Here is a 13964-nt window from a genome sequence, read left to right on the forward strand (position 1 = left end):
GCACTGCTCATGCTTCACACTACACTTGTGCACCAGACCCTGTCGCAACACTGCTACTTTTCCTCTGCATGTCAGCCTTTCATAGCCACAGACAGATGTTTTTTTCCTCACCTTATAGAGCACAGTTTGTGCCAAAGCAATTTATGGATGGGGAGGCAAAAAGAAAAATGAAATACTGATGCTGAAGGTATCTCTTGGCGCTGATATGTTTGTGTGAGACTGAAGGAAGCTCTTTAGAGAGTTGGAAAGATACTCAGGTAAGTGTGGCTATGATTTCAAGATAAGGAGATTGCCGAGGTTAGCCAGAGGCAGGCCAAGAGACATCAGTCAGTGGTGGATTTCACAGTTTATTGTTTTTAAAATGCTTTGGTTTTAGAATTTCTCTGATTTCTTGGTTTTGTATGTATCTATACATACATACATACATACATATGTATATATATATATATATAGTGTATAACAGAAGGAGAAAATTACTAATCATTAAAATATTTTACCAGCATAGCATCATAAAATGTCTGTGTGATGCATTATATGTATTCTTGTAATTTAATAACCTAGAGAGTTCTTCCATGGAAACAGGAAACAATGAAGTTTCTGAGCTGATGTATGAGATAATGAACTGTGTAATCTTAGATGCTGTGTGCTGTTTCCAAAATATCAAATGTTAAAAAATTGCTTGATGGACTGCAAAAAACCCCCTTTGAGAATGAGCTTGATTTCCGCTCTGTACCACAGCGAAGAAACAGTTGGAAACAGTGCTATACAGAAACAGTGCAAGCCATGCTGCAGAGATCAGTGACTGAGTTTGTGATGTGTGAAAAAGGTACGCTAACTGCGGGAAATGTGGTTTTGTGCTGAGAATTCTGTAGTTCCAGATACACATCTTAGACGTCATTTTAATATTAGAAGATCTTATCATCAATCATGAAAAACTACCTCCAGACATCTTTCCCAGAGGAAGTCTCAGAATCCAAAGGCAGAGGACCAGGAAAATGAAGAACTGCCCACTGTAGGAGATGAGGTTCAAGACCATGTATAAAGATCTTGAAGGTGCACAGATCCATGCATCTAGTGATCCCGAGGGAACTGGCAGATGAAGTTGCTAAACCACTCTCCATTGTATTTGAAAGCTCTTGGCAGTCCAGTGAAGTTCCCAGTGACAAGAAGAAGAGAAGCATAACCCCCATTTTTAAAATGGGAAAAAAGAAAACCCAAGGAATTGCAGTTATTCTCACCTCCATGTCAGGTAAGATCATGGAACAAGAGATCCTACTGTAAGCTATGCTAAGGCACACAGAAAAAAAATGATATGACTGGGGACAGTCAACATGGCTTTACTAAGGGCAAGAAGTGCCTGAAAAATGTGTTGGTGTTCTGCAGCAGAGAGGAGTTACTGTTGCCATCTACCTGGACTTATGCAAAGCACATGATACTGAACCATCACTACATCCTTATCTCTAGATTACAGATACATGATTCTGATGGATAGACCAAGTGGAGATTGGTGACAAGCAGTTTTCCTTGGTGGGTCTATATTGGGGCTGGTACAATTTACTATTGTTCTCAGTGATGTGCATAGTGGGATTGAGTGCATATTCTGCAAACTTGTTGACAACATCAAGCTGCATGGTGCATTTGCCATACAGTATGTAAAGGATGCCATCCAAAGGGACACTGGCAGACTTGGCAGGTGGTCCCAAGAGAAACTCGTCAAGGTCAACAAGAACCATAAGCCCGGTCCTGCACCTGGGTTGGGGCAGTCACAAGCCAAATACAGACTGGGCAGAGAACTTGTTCAAAGCAACCCTGAGAAGAATTTGAGGGTCCTGATGTATGAAAAGCTTTTCATGATGTGGAAATGTATGTGCACTTGCAAGTCAGAGAGCCAACCATGTCCTGGACTGAATTAAAAGAAGCATGATCAGCACATTGAAAGAGTTGATTCTTCCTGTCTACTCTACTCTCATGAGACTCTATCTGGAGTACTGCATTCAATTCTTCAGCTTCCAGTTTGAGAAGAATATGGGCCTGTTGAAGTGGGTCCATAGGAGGGCCATGAAGATGATCAGAGGGCTAGAGCACCTCTTCTGTGAAAAAAGACTGATAAGTGAGGTTATTCAGTCTAGCAAAGAAAAGACTTCAGGGAGACCTTACAGCAGCATTCTGGAGCCTCAAGGAGGAATCTAGAAAACCCGGGGAGGGACTCTTTATCGGAGAGTATAGTGACAGAACAAAGGATAATGATTTTAAACTAGACGAGTGTAGATAGTGTAGATTTAAATTAGCTATTAGGAAGGAATTTTTCACTATGAAGATAGTGAGGCACTGGACCAGGTTGCTCTGAAAAACTGTGGATATTTCATGCCTGTAAGTATTCAAGACCAGGCTGAACGAGGCTTTGGGTAACCTGGTCAAGTGGAAGGTGTGCCTGTCTGTGGTAGGGGATTGGAATTAGATGATATTTAAGATTCCTTCCAGCCCATAGCGTTCTGTAATTCAGTGAAACATTGTGTGTAACCTTCCTTGAGAACTGAAGTAATTATTTCAATATGAAATGGATGTCAGAAGGGTATTTGTTGTATTATCAATTTTTGTGTGTGTAATATATCACGTAAGGGAAAAGAATTGTCGGCAGGTAGACTTGCCAAATATTAGCAGATAGAGAGAGGCAGTATTTATAATTTGTGATCTGTCCTCAAAAATGACAAAACAGGGCACTGAAAGTCAGTGCTTGTTTGCCATGACATCTCTCAAGCCATAGGATAGAGAATTTATTTTCATAAATAACATTATCCAGCATATTAGATTTGCTGGAATAACTGTAGTGACTGATATGTTTAAAAGATTTTTTGTTTCTTTTTTTTTTTTTTCTTCAGTAAAGCTGATATTCATATGAAAATTCATACTATATTCACTAATTATCTGAGCAAATTAAAATTTATTTAGGATCACCAGCTGTACGTAGAATCATCTTAGTTCCTGACTTTGGTTCTATATGGTAATATAGTAATATTTATTAAATGAATACATAAATACATCAATAATACATGAAAACAACAAAAGAGATGAAGATAGAATATCACTTAGTTGTGGAAAATGCCTGGGTTTAACAGGATTTGCATTCAAGTGTAACTAAAAAGTAACTGCAGAGCAGTCATCAGTTATTGTGGAACCAGTGTTACCTGTTTATTGCAGGACATTTAGGAATTAATAGAGTGTAACTGGAGACACTTTTTTTCTGTAGCAGAAGTTACTGACTTGATATAGTCAGGGTCTAAAAAAGGATAACACTGTGCAGCACTCCAATTTTTATTTTAAAGATACAAAAGTTTCTGGTTCTAGAAAGCTAAGAAGTTCACAAAGTATTTGAAGTAAAGCCTCCTTCCCATTTCAGCTTACTCAGCTGTGAGAGGGAGAGTTTATAAAAAAATACAAAATACAAACTCATTTCATAATAACTGTCCCTCAAGAATGAAAAGCCTTTGAAATTGTAATAGTGACCTTGTCTTTCATGAGCATTTTGAGAGCAGAATTAAAAATATAGATGTTTGTTCTTCTTGGTGCACTTGTAAGGCTGACAAGGAAGTAATGATGTGCTGTGACCTAGCCAAAATAGGCTAGCTCTGTTAGAAGTAGGCTTGGTGCACAGGCTGCAAAACAGACAAATCTCAGTAAATACAGAATATTGCCATGTGTGTGCACTTGGATTTAATAAAACTAAGTACAAGACAGTAAAACAAATTAAGATGCTTAAGAGATTAAGATATTTTTAATTAAGATTTGCATTTTTGTTTTTTGTTTTTTGTTTTTTTTTTTCATTTCATTTTAGCTTGTGCTCTTAGGTTGAAGCTTTTGAGTAGAAAATTTATACAAAAAATCATAAGCACATGATTCATTCAGAATAATAACAAACTACTTGATGGGTAGGATTTTGTTACAGGTTTTGCATCTCAGGGCATTGAATGAAGTGTCTGTTTTGCTCAGGAGGTGTTGCCTGGAAATGTTTTATGCAGAAGGATGAGAATTTATATTGTAGAATCAGGAGCAGGACACTGTTCTGGTCCTCTGATAAAAGCCAGCTGTGGTAGCTTTATCTCATAAATAAATGAATGAATAAGTGTGCATTGGGATGAGTATACTTCAGGTAAAGTTCTTGCAAAGTAATAATAATAGGATTTGGTATGACATTTTGCCAGCCCTCACTCATATCCCCAACTTTTCTAACATTTGTTTTTTTTTCAACTCATAAATATTTCTGCAGCCGATACACTGTTAAATGATACTGGATTCCACGGAGAGGTTACGTATGTTAATAAAATGGGAGACAAAGGTATTGATTCCTGATGTTTCTTTTGCTATGAGAGAAAAGAAAAACAAAAAATCTTTCATGAGAGCAAGAACATTCTGAAAAGCAACTCTTAACTGTGTCCTTCTGAAGTGTTACTTTCCAGTACACTCTTACTTTTGAAAAGAAATGAAAAATAAACTCGTTTTTGCAATATGAAAAATAAATTTGAATGCCCCATGGGAGGGACAAGATAGTGGGAACCGAAAAATATCTCTGATCATACCCTGTGAAACCAAGTTGTGTACTTCATAAGGAGCAGAAATTACTTACAACATCTTATGCTTCCTAATCCTTTTGCAACGTTGATCATTTCTCTTTTTAAGGAATGACTATATCTGGACCTGACAAAGGCTAGTTCAGTTGTTCAGCTTAGACAGATAACTTATGTTTTGCAATATCTTTTTCATTCTAATGAGCTCTTTCTCTCTATTTTAGACAAATATCACTTGCTGTGTCATAGCACATGGATTTCAGGACCGCCTGCGAAGAGGTAGGATCAGATATTTTTCTTTTCAAACAATAGTAGATTCAAAATCAATGCACTTTTAATCCTTTTTATATGCTAACACACCCTGCCCCTTCTTTACCCCCTTTTTCTGCAATGTGAGGAATTATATAATCAGATGTAAGTTATTCAGTTGATTGCTTCATGGTGGCAGGCAGACTCTGTAATAGAACATGAAAGCATTTTCACGGGTGTTTTCATCACCGCCCCTCACCTTTGTCCCTTCCAATTTACCTCTTTGGGCACAATGTGGGTGCAGGTATCTATCTACGTTTTGTGTGAGCTTTGCCCTTAGTCTTTACCATTTATATTTGAAAGCCTGTACATGAAATAAAACATCAGTGGAGTCCCAAAACTATCTCTGTTCAACAAAATCAAAGGCAAAATGTAGGAGTATGGGAAAAGGGTAGGGAAAGATTGGAAGGTATGAAAGTGACCCAAACAAAAAGTACTTCAATTTTAATTTGATGAGACAAGAGAGTAACTTTCACATAGTATAGGTATATAGTTTCAAAATATCAATATAAAGTAATTCAATTTCCCCTCCACTACCGATAGAGGAAGTGTTTTTGTTTTTTTCCTGTATTTTCACCAACTTTGAAGGTAAATAAGATATATTTGAATATGTTATTAAGTGCAGCAAATCTTCTCAGTGGTTTCCCGTGGACAATTTTTCTTCAATATGGTTACACAACTTTAGTTACACCACATTATGTTGTAATGTGAAGTCATTTTTAAGATTAAAAAAATCATTCAGTTGCCTTCATACTGAGAATAGCAAACAGTGATCAGGAAGGTGGTCATGTCTTTATAAGTGACCATAATTCCATGAAAAATAGAAGTGGAAGGAGGAGAATAACAATAGGTCAGAGAACTACAAGTAGCCAAAACAATTTTGACTTGAGAATAAATTGATGTAAATTACTTGGGGGAAGAGAATATGAGCAGGCTGAAGATTATGAAATCATGGTAGCCTTCTGAAAAGTGCACTGAGATTAGAAAATAATATTAAAGTGAATTTGGTCTTTGGGAAAGGATACCATGATGGTTGCCCACAATACTGTATGAGAGACTTTATATGCAATCTAAATTCTGTAATACAGTATATCCCAGATTATTTGCCTGGGGTAAAAGAGACATTTCTAGTTTTATTTCTTGCTTTTTTCTTTTTAATTGATTTATGGAGCAGATATGCGTTATCTTTACAGGATTTTTGTGTTCTTACTTTAACTGCAGCCTAGTAGAGATTGCTTAGCAGCAATTAACTTAGCTCAGTGCCCAGCAGCAATAATGACAACAGCAGCCACAGAGATGACCTGGAATATGAGTCATGTCTTAGCCTTTAAAGTGCAAGTATACTGTCAGATCTGTTTCATTCAGTATTTGGTTTCTAATTGGGCATTCATTTCAAACTTAGGTCTTTAAAAATCTTTTTTTTTTGAGCTTCCATGATGGACATTGGAAATACAGGGTTACTCCTCCCACCATAAAAGATGCTTGATCTAAGCAAGCATTTCTAACTTTTAAATTAATTAAATTAAATGAAGTAGATTCAACTCCATTTTATCTGCTTTGCGTGAAATTAGGTCTGTGCCACAGAATCAGTGGTGCCACTTCTGAGAAATTCTTAAAGCTGCAATGAACTAACTACATCTTGTGTCCCAAGCCAATCAAAGTTAATAAAATATAGACTTTTAACCTACTTTCACCAAATAAAGCATCAGTAGCCTTATGCTTACAGGTTTAGCTAAATTTTTAACTAAAACCTCAGCACTAACATTGTAAGATATCCTCTACTTTCGTTGTTGTTCATGGAAAATATATATCAAGCTGTATTCTCATGGCCCAAGAGACATGTAGCCATCACAGTTCTGCAGCCCCAGATCCAAACAGTAGTGGGGGTGAAGATATATACCCACTAGGCATATGCACACAGAGCACACTACATATATGAATAGAGATGTACATATGCATGTATGTGGCCAGCCATTTGAATTATGTGAGGACATGCAAAGCACTCGCACAAACACAGATGGCATCAGCAGCCTCATCTAAGCTTCTTTGGCTGAGCAAAATAGGTTTTCATTAGAGATTATACTTATGTATGCATACATAGAATGTAGGTGCTCCAGCAGCTGAGCTTACCACACAGCCTGCCCAGTAGCTTCTCCTGGGGCCCAGTCTCCTCAGTTGCTGGCACCTCTAAATGCACACACAAGAAGTCTCTCATCCAGGAAAAAAGTTACAAAGGAATTCAGTAAGTTACCTCAGAATATGACCAGATAGATGTGCTGACCAGTGGCCTATTTAGATGCAGCCAACCTCTCTTTATGTCCTTGCCCATCTACCTTCTCTCCAAATCACTTAAATACCTCTCTTTCTCTGCCCGTGGCTCCTTCTTAAAATTTCCATAGTAAGTCCTGTGCAATTTAGAGCTGCATCCCTTTCTTTCAGGATCTGAAGAAGGGCAATAACAAGGAAGGGAACAGACTCTTCAGCAGGATCTGTTGTGATAGGACAAAGGAAAATGTTTTCAAACTAAAAAAGTGGAGATTTAGGTTGGATATAAGAAGGAAGTTTTTTATAATAAAGGTGGTGAGGTACTGAAACAGCTTGCCTAGTGAGATGGTAGATGCCCCATCTCTGGAGACATCCAAGGTCAGGCTGGATGGGGCTCTGAGCACCCGGATGTAGCTGCAGATGTCTCTGTTCATTGCAGGGAGGTTGGACTAGTTGACCTTTAAAAGTCCCTTCCAACTCAAACAATTCTATGATTTTATGATAGTACATTTCACACCCCTAGACAGTGAAGCTTCTAAGTCCCAAAGATAGTCTGGTATTGTATCATCACGAGGAACCTGTCCCAGTGGGTTCATCACATTCATTACATCTAGATACTGGGGCTGGAGCTCTCCCAGGACAACACTGGGAGTGGATCAGATAGAGTGTTCCTTCCTCTGAGTCCTTATTTTGGGTTTCCACCTTCCTGTCTGTGTGCTTCCCTAGCTTGTGGAAGTGGAACTTTGATAGGCTGATGGCCTCTGTGATGGGCCTGGATTAGCCAGGCAGGGTGTTACTCAGGCTCCCACCATCTGTTGTCTGTATAACTTTGTGCACACAGACAAGGTTTTATCACATTACCTAACAGTTGTATTTTCCATTTACTTGGTTTCCAGAAGGGTTTGGGGTTTTTGCTCCGCTATGTGGACAGTTTCCTTTGACTTGTGCCATCCAGTTCTATTAATCAGTTAATATAGATTTTGAGTTCAGTATGAGATGCAATATTCCATTCTGTCAAGTATTTCAATTCCAAAATATCTTTCAGCCAAGATTTTATCTTTGAGTTTCTTGTGAAAGTGATGATAGAGACTAAAGTACCATCGTGGCACTGCCTCCTTAATGAACTTATAGTTTTGTTCCACTGGTACATCTTCAGCAGCAGTTTAATCTCTCCAAGCTGTATTTTGTGTGCAATCACAAAAGCTTTGTTATTATTTTATTTCAACTACTGACAAGAAACATAAAATAGCTCTAGTCTTTGTTTCACAGTACTTTTATTTGATTGGTTATCTAGTCAGTACATTTACAACTTTCAGCCTTCCTTTCTGTACTTCCCCAGTTGCATCAGTTTCTCAATTAATCTATGTATCTGAGAAAAGTAGTCACTGATCTTGTATGCCACTATACTTACGAGGCAGTTTTTGAGAACTTCATTCTAAAGTTCTAGTAAAGGTTATCACGAAGCCTTCCTCTTCTTCCCCTCTTTGTTTCCTTTCTACTGAATATCTTATTGCTCTTTTTTCCCAACTCTCCAGAGACATGTAATCACCACCACCACTTCAGAAGAACTGAGATAGCTCTCCCAAAATGCTGAGTGAAACTCAGACACTTCACTGGTACTTTCATCCCCATCCTTACTAATGGCAGTAAGTGATTTGAACTGAGTTTCAACTAGCATAAAAACAAAATATTCCTCATAGATGCACTACAGACAAGGCATACTAATCATAATATCCATGGCAAGCTCTATTTTTCCTAATACTGATGCGAGTTAAATTCAGTAAACAGCCAAATACCACACAGCTACTTGCTCACTTCTCCCACAGTGGAACACAGAAGAAAATTAGAAAGTTTAAGTGTGAGAACTTGTGTATTAAGACAGTTTAATAGGTAAAGCAAAAGCTGTGTGCACAAGCAAAACAAGACAAGGAATTCGTTTACTGCTTCCCGTTCCCAGTCAGATGTTCAACCTTTTCCAAGAAAGCAGGGTTCCATCACGCCTAATGGTTACTTGTTAAGACAGACTCCGCAACTGTGGATGTCCATCCAGATGTTCACCCTTCCTCCTTCTTCCCACAGCTTTTATTACTGTGTACTGTGTCACATGGTATAGAATAGCACTATGGTTCATTTGAGTAAACTGCCCTGGCTTTGTCTCCTCCCACTGTTATGTGAGACAGTCTCAAAGGTCTTGCTGAAGTCCAGGTAGACAATATTCACAGTTCTTTCCACATCTGCCAGGTCAATCATTTCATGGTAGAAGTTCATCAAGGTGGTCAAGAATGACTCCCCCATGGTGCGTCCACAGTGAGTACCTCCTGTTGACTTTCTTTCATGTTTCTGGAAATGGTTCCCAGGATTAGTTGTTCTGTTACCTTTCCAGGGATCAAGGTGAGGCTGACAGCCTGTAGTTCCTTTGATGCTACTTGCCTTTCATGAAGATAGGAGTGATATTTGCTTTCCTATAGTCTTCAAGCTGTTCTTCCAGTCACCGTGATCAAAGATTATCACTAGTGGCCTCACAATGAATCTTATTCCATGGATCTTTTCCAAGAAGATCCTTGAAAAGATCAAAGTCTACTTGTTCAGGTGCATGATGTTCAGGGTTGTGAGCTTGCTTTTCATCTTCCTCCCTGTCCTTAGGATCCTGAATTCTGTCATTTCATGACTTCTTCAGGTAAGACTGTCTCTGACCTTCATGTTCCCAACAAATTCTTCATTGTTGGTATGAGGTCCAGCAGAATCCCTCTCTTTTGTGGATCCCCTATCACTTGGAGGAGGAAGTTATCAACAGTGCACCTCAAGAACTACCTGGAGTGTTTATATCCTCTTGTCTGGTCCTTTGCAGCAGTTACCAGTTTGGTTAAAGTTGCTCGTGAGGAGCAGAGCCTGTGAACATGAGGCTGCTCCTATCTGTCAGTAGAAAGCCTCATTTGCTTGTTCTGCTTTTGCTTGTAGCAGACACTCACTGTAACACCGCCTTCAGCATCTAACAGGATTTTGATTTGAGATTAGAGTGCTGAAATTGTCTTTCCTATTTACAGTTTGAAGCTAAGTTCCTAATGCAGATCTTACAGTCAGTGGAGCTTAGTGACCAATTCATCCCAAACCTGATAATCAGCTCAATTGCTCTCTGAGCTTTAGTGACCACAATGAGCTCTTCACTGATTATAGTAAGAGCTTAGAAGACAGATGCAGTTGGGTGTCAATCTCAATATGATTCTGATGATTACTTTCTGCTGAATAATCTCATCTGTAGGCTGTGCTTCTTTTCAAGGCATCCTGAAATGAGTTTTTTCTTCAAGAAAATTATTCTATGTTGAACAATTCAAAAAAGGAGATTTTGCACATACACATAATTTTTTTTTTCTAAAGGGTTATTCTGGATTTCATACTCTTTTCCTTCACTGATCATTAGATGTATGAGTTGTACTGATTCTTGTAAAACATTTTTTAATCAACTTATTCAACAATTTCCAAGCCATAAGACTATCTATCTTCACTTTTATCCTTTATCCAGAGCTTGCTGAACTTCTCAAGAGTGTAAGTCATAGAGTCACTGAGTTCTTTAAACTCTAACCTCAATTCACTTGACTTTTTTCTACATTCTGAAAATTGTTGCTTAGAAGAAAAATTCAGTCTCTGACTAATACTACAGTTTTTGTATTTATATTTTTTAAATCCAGCTTCAAATCATAATTTTATCCCAAAATCACAAGATGGAAAATGATGGACATTTTTTGATGCCTATAGAAATGTTAATGAACATAGTAAATTTGAAGAAACATGCAGAGTAGCCTTTGTTTTATATGGTCCTATCTCTTGACCTGAATTGTAATTACCTAATCTACTCCTAGTAAGTCCATTAGCAATCCAGGTATTAAAAAGCACTCATTTATAGTGTCAGAAAATGAAAGGTTTCTTTCTACAATTTTGCCTTAGTTCAGAAAGAAACTCATATGTACATTTGTATAATTGTATATGCATATATGTACATTTTCCAAATGTCTAATTTACATATAGAATTAATCAGATTATGTGAAACAAAGAAAATTCTCTGTAAGACTTCATTCTTTTGAGAAAACACTCATCAAGAATGCCATAGCTAAATACTCAGACCTGACAAATCAAAGAAAAAGAAGATGGAACCCAAATTCTCTGTTTTCTTCAGTTATCTTGGGTTGAAGTATAGAATTCATGTGCAGGAAAGTACTTGTTATCCTCTGGATTGAAAAATGTTGGTACCTGGTAGAACAGACTCTGAATGACAGGCTGAACACATTCCTGTATATCTGGGCTATGTTCCAGTTTTTGACAGTGTGTTTTTCACCTACGCTAGCAACACTCCTCCTATAGAATGAGTAGCTGGACCATTTAAAAAATGCCTTTTATGTGGTTCTGGCACATATTTATACTTCTTGTATTCATGCCATCACTCCCTTACACCTCTGATTCACTTTCCTTTTTGATTATTATACTTGCCATTGTAAAGCAGTGACAGGAATGTCTCCATATGCCTTGAGGTCAGCTTCTGTTCAAATAAACATCCCAATGTGTAGGTATTCCTCTGAAGTTAACTGCATACATTTTTAAGGCAGTTTCTGCAACCCATTATCCTTACTGGCATTGGATTCTTTATGGCTTTAAACTAAATTGCAGAGTTTTGTTACACTTTGGAAGACAGGAACCAAAGGAGAAAATTAAAGTCCAGGTCATCCTGTATAGAAAAATCACTGAGAGATTTTTTTTTTCCTCTTCCTTTCTTCCATTGCTTCACAGACTGAATTCTTGGATATCTGCTGAGGTGCCGAGGTCTTTTAAAAAGGATCTGAAACTGGAGGAATTAAAGTAAACTAAATTGCTTTATTACCAAAGGGCAAAAGCAATAGATAAAGTAGCCTAACCAAAAGATATATTATCTCTTGAAAACTAATGAAGATTAACTAAGATGGATTGGAATACTGATTAAATTTCCTCTGGAACAAAACCCTGGAAAAGCTTTAGACTGTAGGAAAAAGATTAAAATTCTTAAAAATAATAATAATAATAATAAATTAAAATTAAAATTGAAATTATTTAACAGTGAATCTGTCAGTAGCCTTATTTAGGCCAGGTAAATTAAAAGGTATTGATGTTTTATGTCCTGCAGGGAAATGACTCTCAAACCAATGTTTAGACCTTATTTATTTTGGTATACCTTTAGTAGAGACCATTCTGCTAGCCAAAATGTACAAACCATAGTTTTAACAGAATCACAGAATGGCTGAGTCTGGCAGTGCCCTCTGGGTCCATTGGGTCTAATCCCACTCTATCAGGGACACCAGACCAGGGGCCCCGGCCCATATCCAGGCAGTTGATGAAGGTCTTTGAGGAGCAGAGAGTCCACACACAGCCTCCGGGCAGCCTGTGCCAGCGCTCTGTCACCTGCACAGCACAGAGGTGCTCCTGGTGCTCTGAGGGAACATCCTGTGTTCCAGTTTGTGCCCACTGCTTCTTGTCCTGGCATCCTCTTCTCCAGGCCGAACTGGAGCTCTCTTTTGTATATATTTCTTCTGAAATTAATTTCTAAATATTTGTGAAGGCCATATATATTACAGCAAAAATTTTATAATCTCTAAGAATTTATAAATTCTTTTTAGGAAAGATATCAGGACTTGATTTTTATGCACAACCAATATGGCTATGTGGAATAAATCAGAGTATAATGGAAAAAGATTTTTGAAACACCTTTTTCGCTGCCTTGTTGCTGGTAATCATCTGAGTGTGGCCATATTCTTTGTAGAAGTATCCTGCTTTGAGGGCTCTGCTATGTTACGCCATTCTCCAGCAGTGTTCTGAAACAGAAAGTTCAACACACAGTGGTATTGCAAAGCATGGATGGATCAGTTTTCAGCTCCTCTCATAATTATGTTAGTTCAGAAACAGCAGGCAGTTTCTAAACTCGTACCAACGACATCATCTCTTACCGAAGCAGTGATCCTTTGTAATTGAGCTAAAAAGTAAGTGGCATCCAATGGCAGAGACAATACAGTGGAGGTGCAAAATTCACTGCATCTGTCACTTAGGAAGAAAGACACCTTTATCTTCTTCATTGCTTTTGCTTGAAGTCACTAACTGCTCTCTCATACAAAACCTCATTCTTTCATGACTGTTTATTACTTCCCTATCCCTTCCATACCCTGCCTTGTAGACTTCATAAACCAATGCAGCTTGTAACACTCAGTTTTCTTGCCCTCTTTATAACCGGTGCCTAATTCTACAAATAGGATGAAGAAAATAGGAAGAAATACAAGCATTTTGAGTGAGCAGTTTGGGCTCACTCACATGGGCAGTCAAGGTGTACTGGCATAACAAAATGTTAGCAGCTGAACTACACTCCTTTTTCCATGTCTGTTTCAATGCAGTGCAGTTTATCATACATTTGAGCAGGAGAGGATGCTTTGCCTGACCTCACACTGACAGTTACAGTAGCTCAGCTGACATGACATATGCTATTTTATTGCTCTAAGTCAGGGCAGGGCAGGACCCTCTGGCAGTGAAATATAAAAGCCTTGAAGGGAAAATTTTTGGCGCACCCTCTTGTGGAATCTCATAAAAGTTAGTCAAGGGAACAGAAGCTGACATCAGCCACAGCCTTGGCACATGCAAGAGATTGTGGGGGTATAGACAAGACAGCCCTCCTGATCTTCCAGCCAGGTTAATTTTTCTGCATGCTGTGTGGATAAAAGGTGCTGATGTGCACTGTGATTTTACATGAAAACATATGTGCAGAAAAACTTCACTAAGTTGCAGCTCAGTATAAAGATGCAGGAATTTGCCTCCTTATTT

General features: G+C 38.2%; 1 protein-coding gene across 2 annotated transcripts in view; it reads left to right on the plus strand.

The window, feature by feature from the left end:
- Window positions 1-13964, plus strand: part of SNTG1 (syntrophin gamma 1) — a 326387-nt gene that overhangs the window by 170888 nt on the left and 141535 nt on the right. For both annotated transcript variants that reach the window (XM_042869538.1, XM_042869539.1), the window contains exon 3: window positions 4787-4841. In XM_042869538.1, coding sequence (XP_042725472.1) covers window positions 4815-4841 — 27 coding nt within the window. In that variant the 5' untranslated portion in view covers window positions 4787-4814. The remainder of the gene's footprint in view (window positions 1-4786; window positions 4842-13964) is intronic.

The sequence above is a fragment of the Lagopus leucura genome, unplaced genomic scaffold, assembly GCF_019238085.1.
Source record: "Lagopus leucura isolate 7727_CA_CO unplaced genomic scaffold, USGS_WTPT01 Super-Scaffold_100002, whole genome shotgun sequence".
Classification (NCBI taxonomy): Eukaryota; Metazoa; Chordata; class Aves; order Galliformes; family Phasianidae; genus Lagopus; species Lagopus leucura.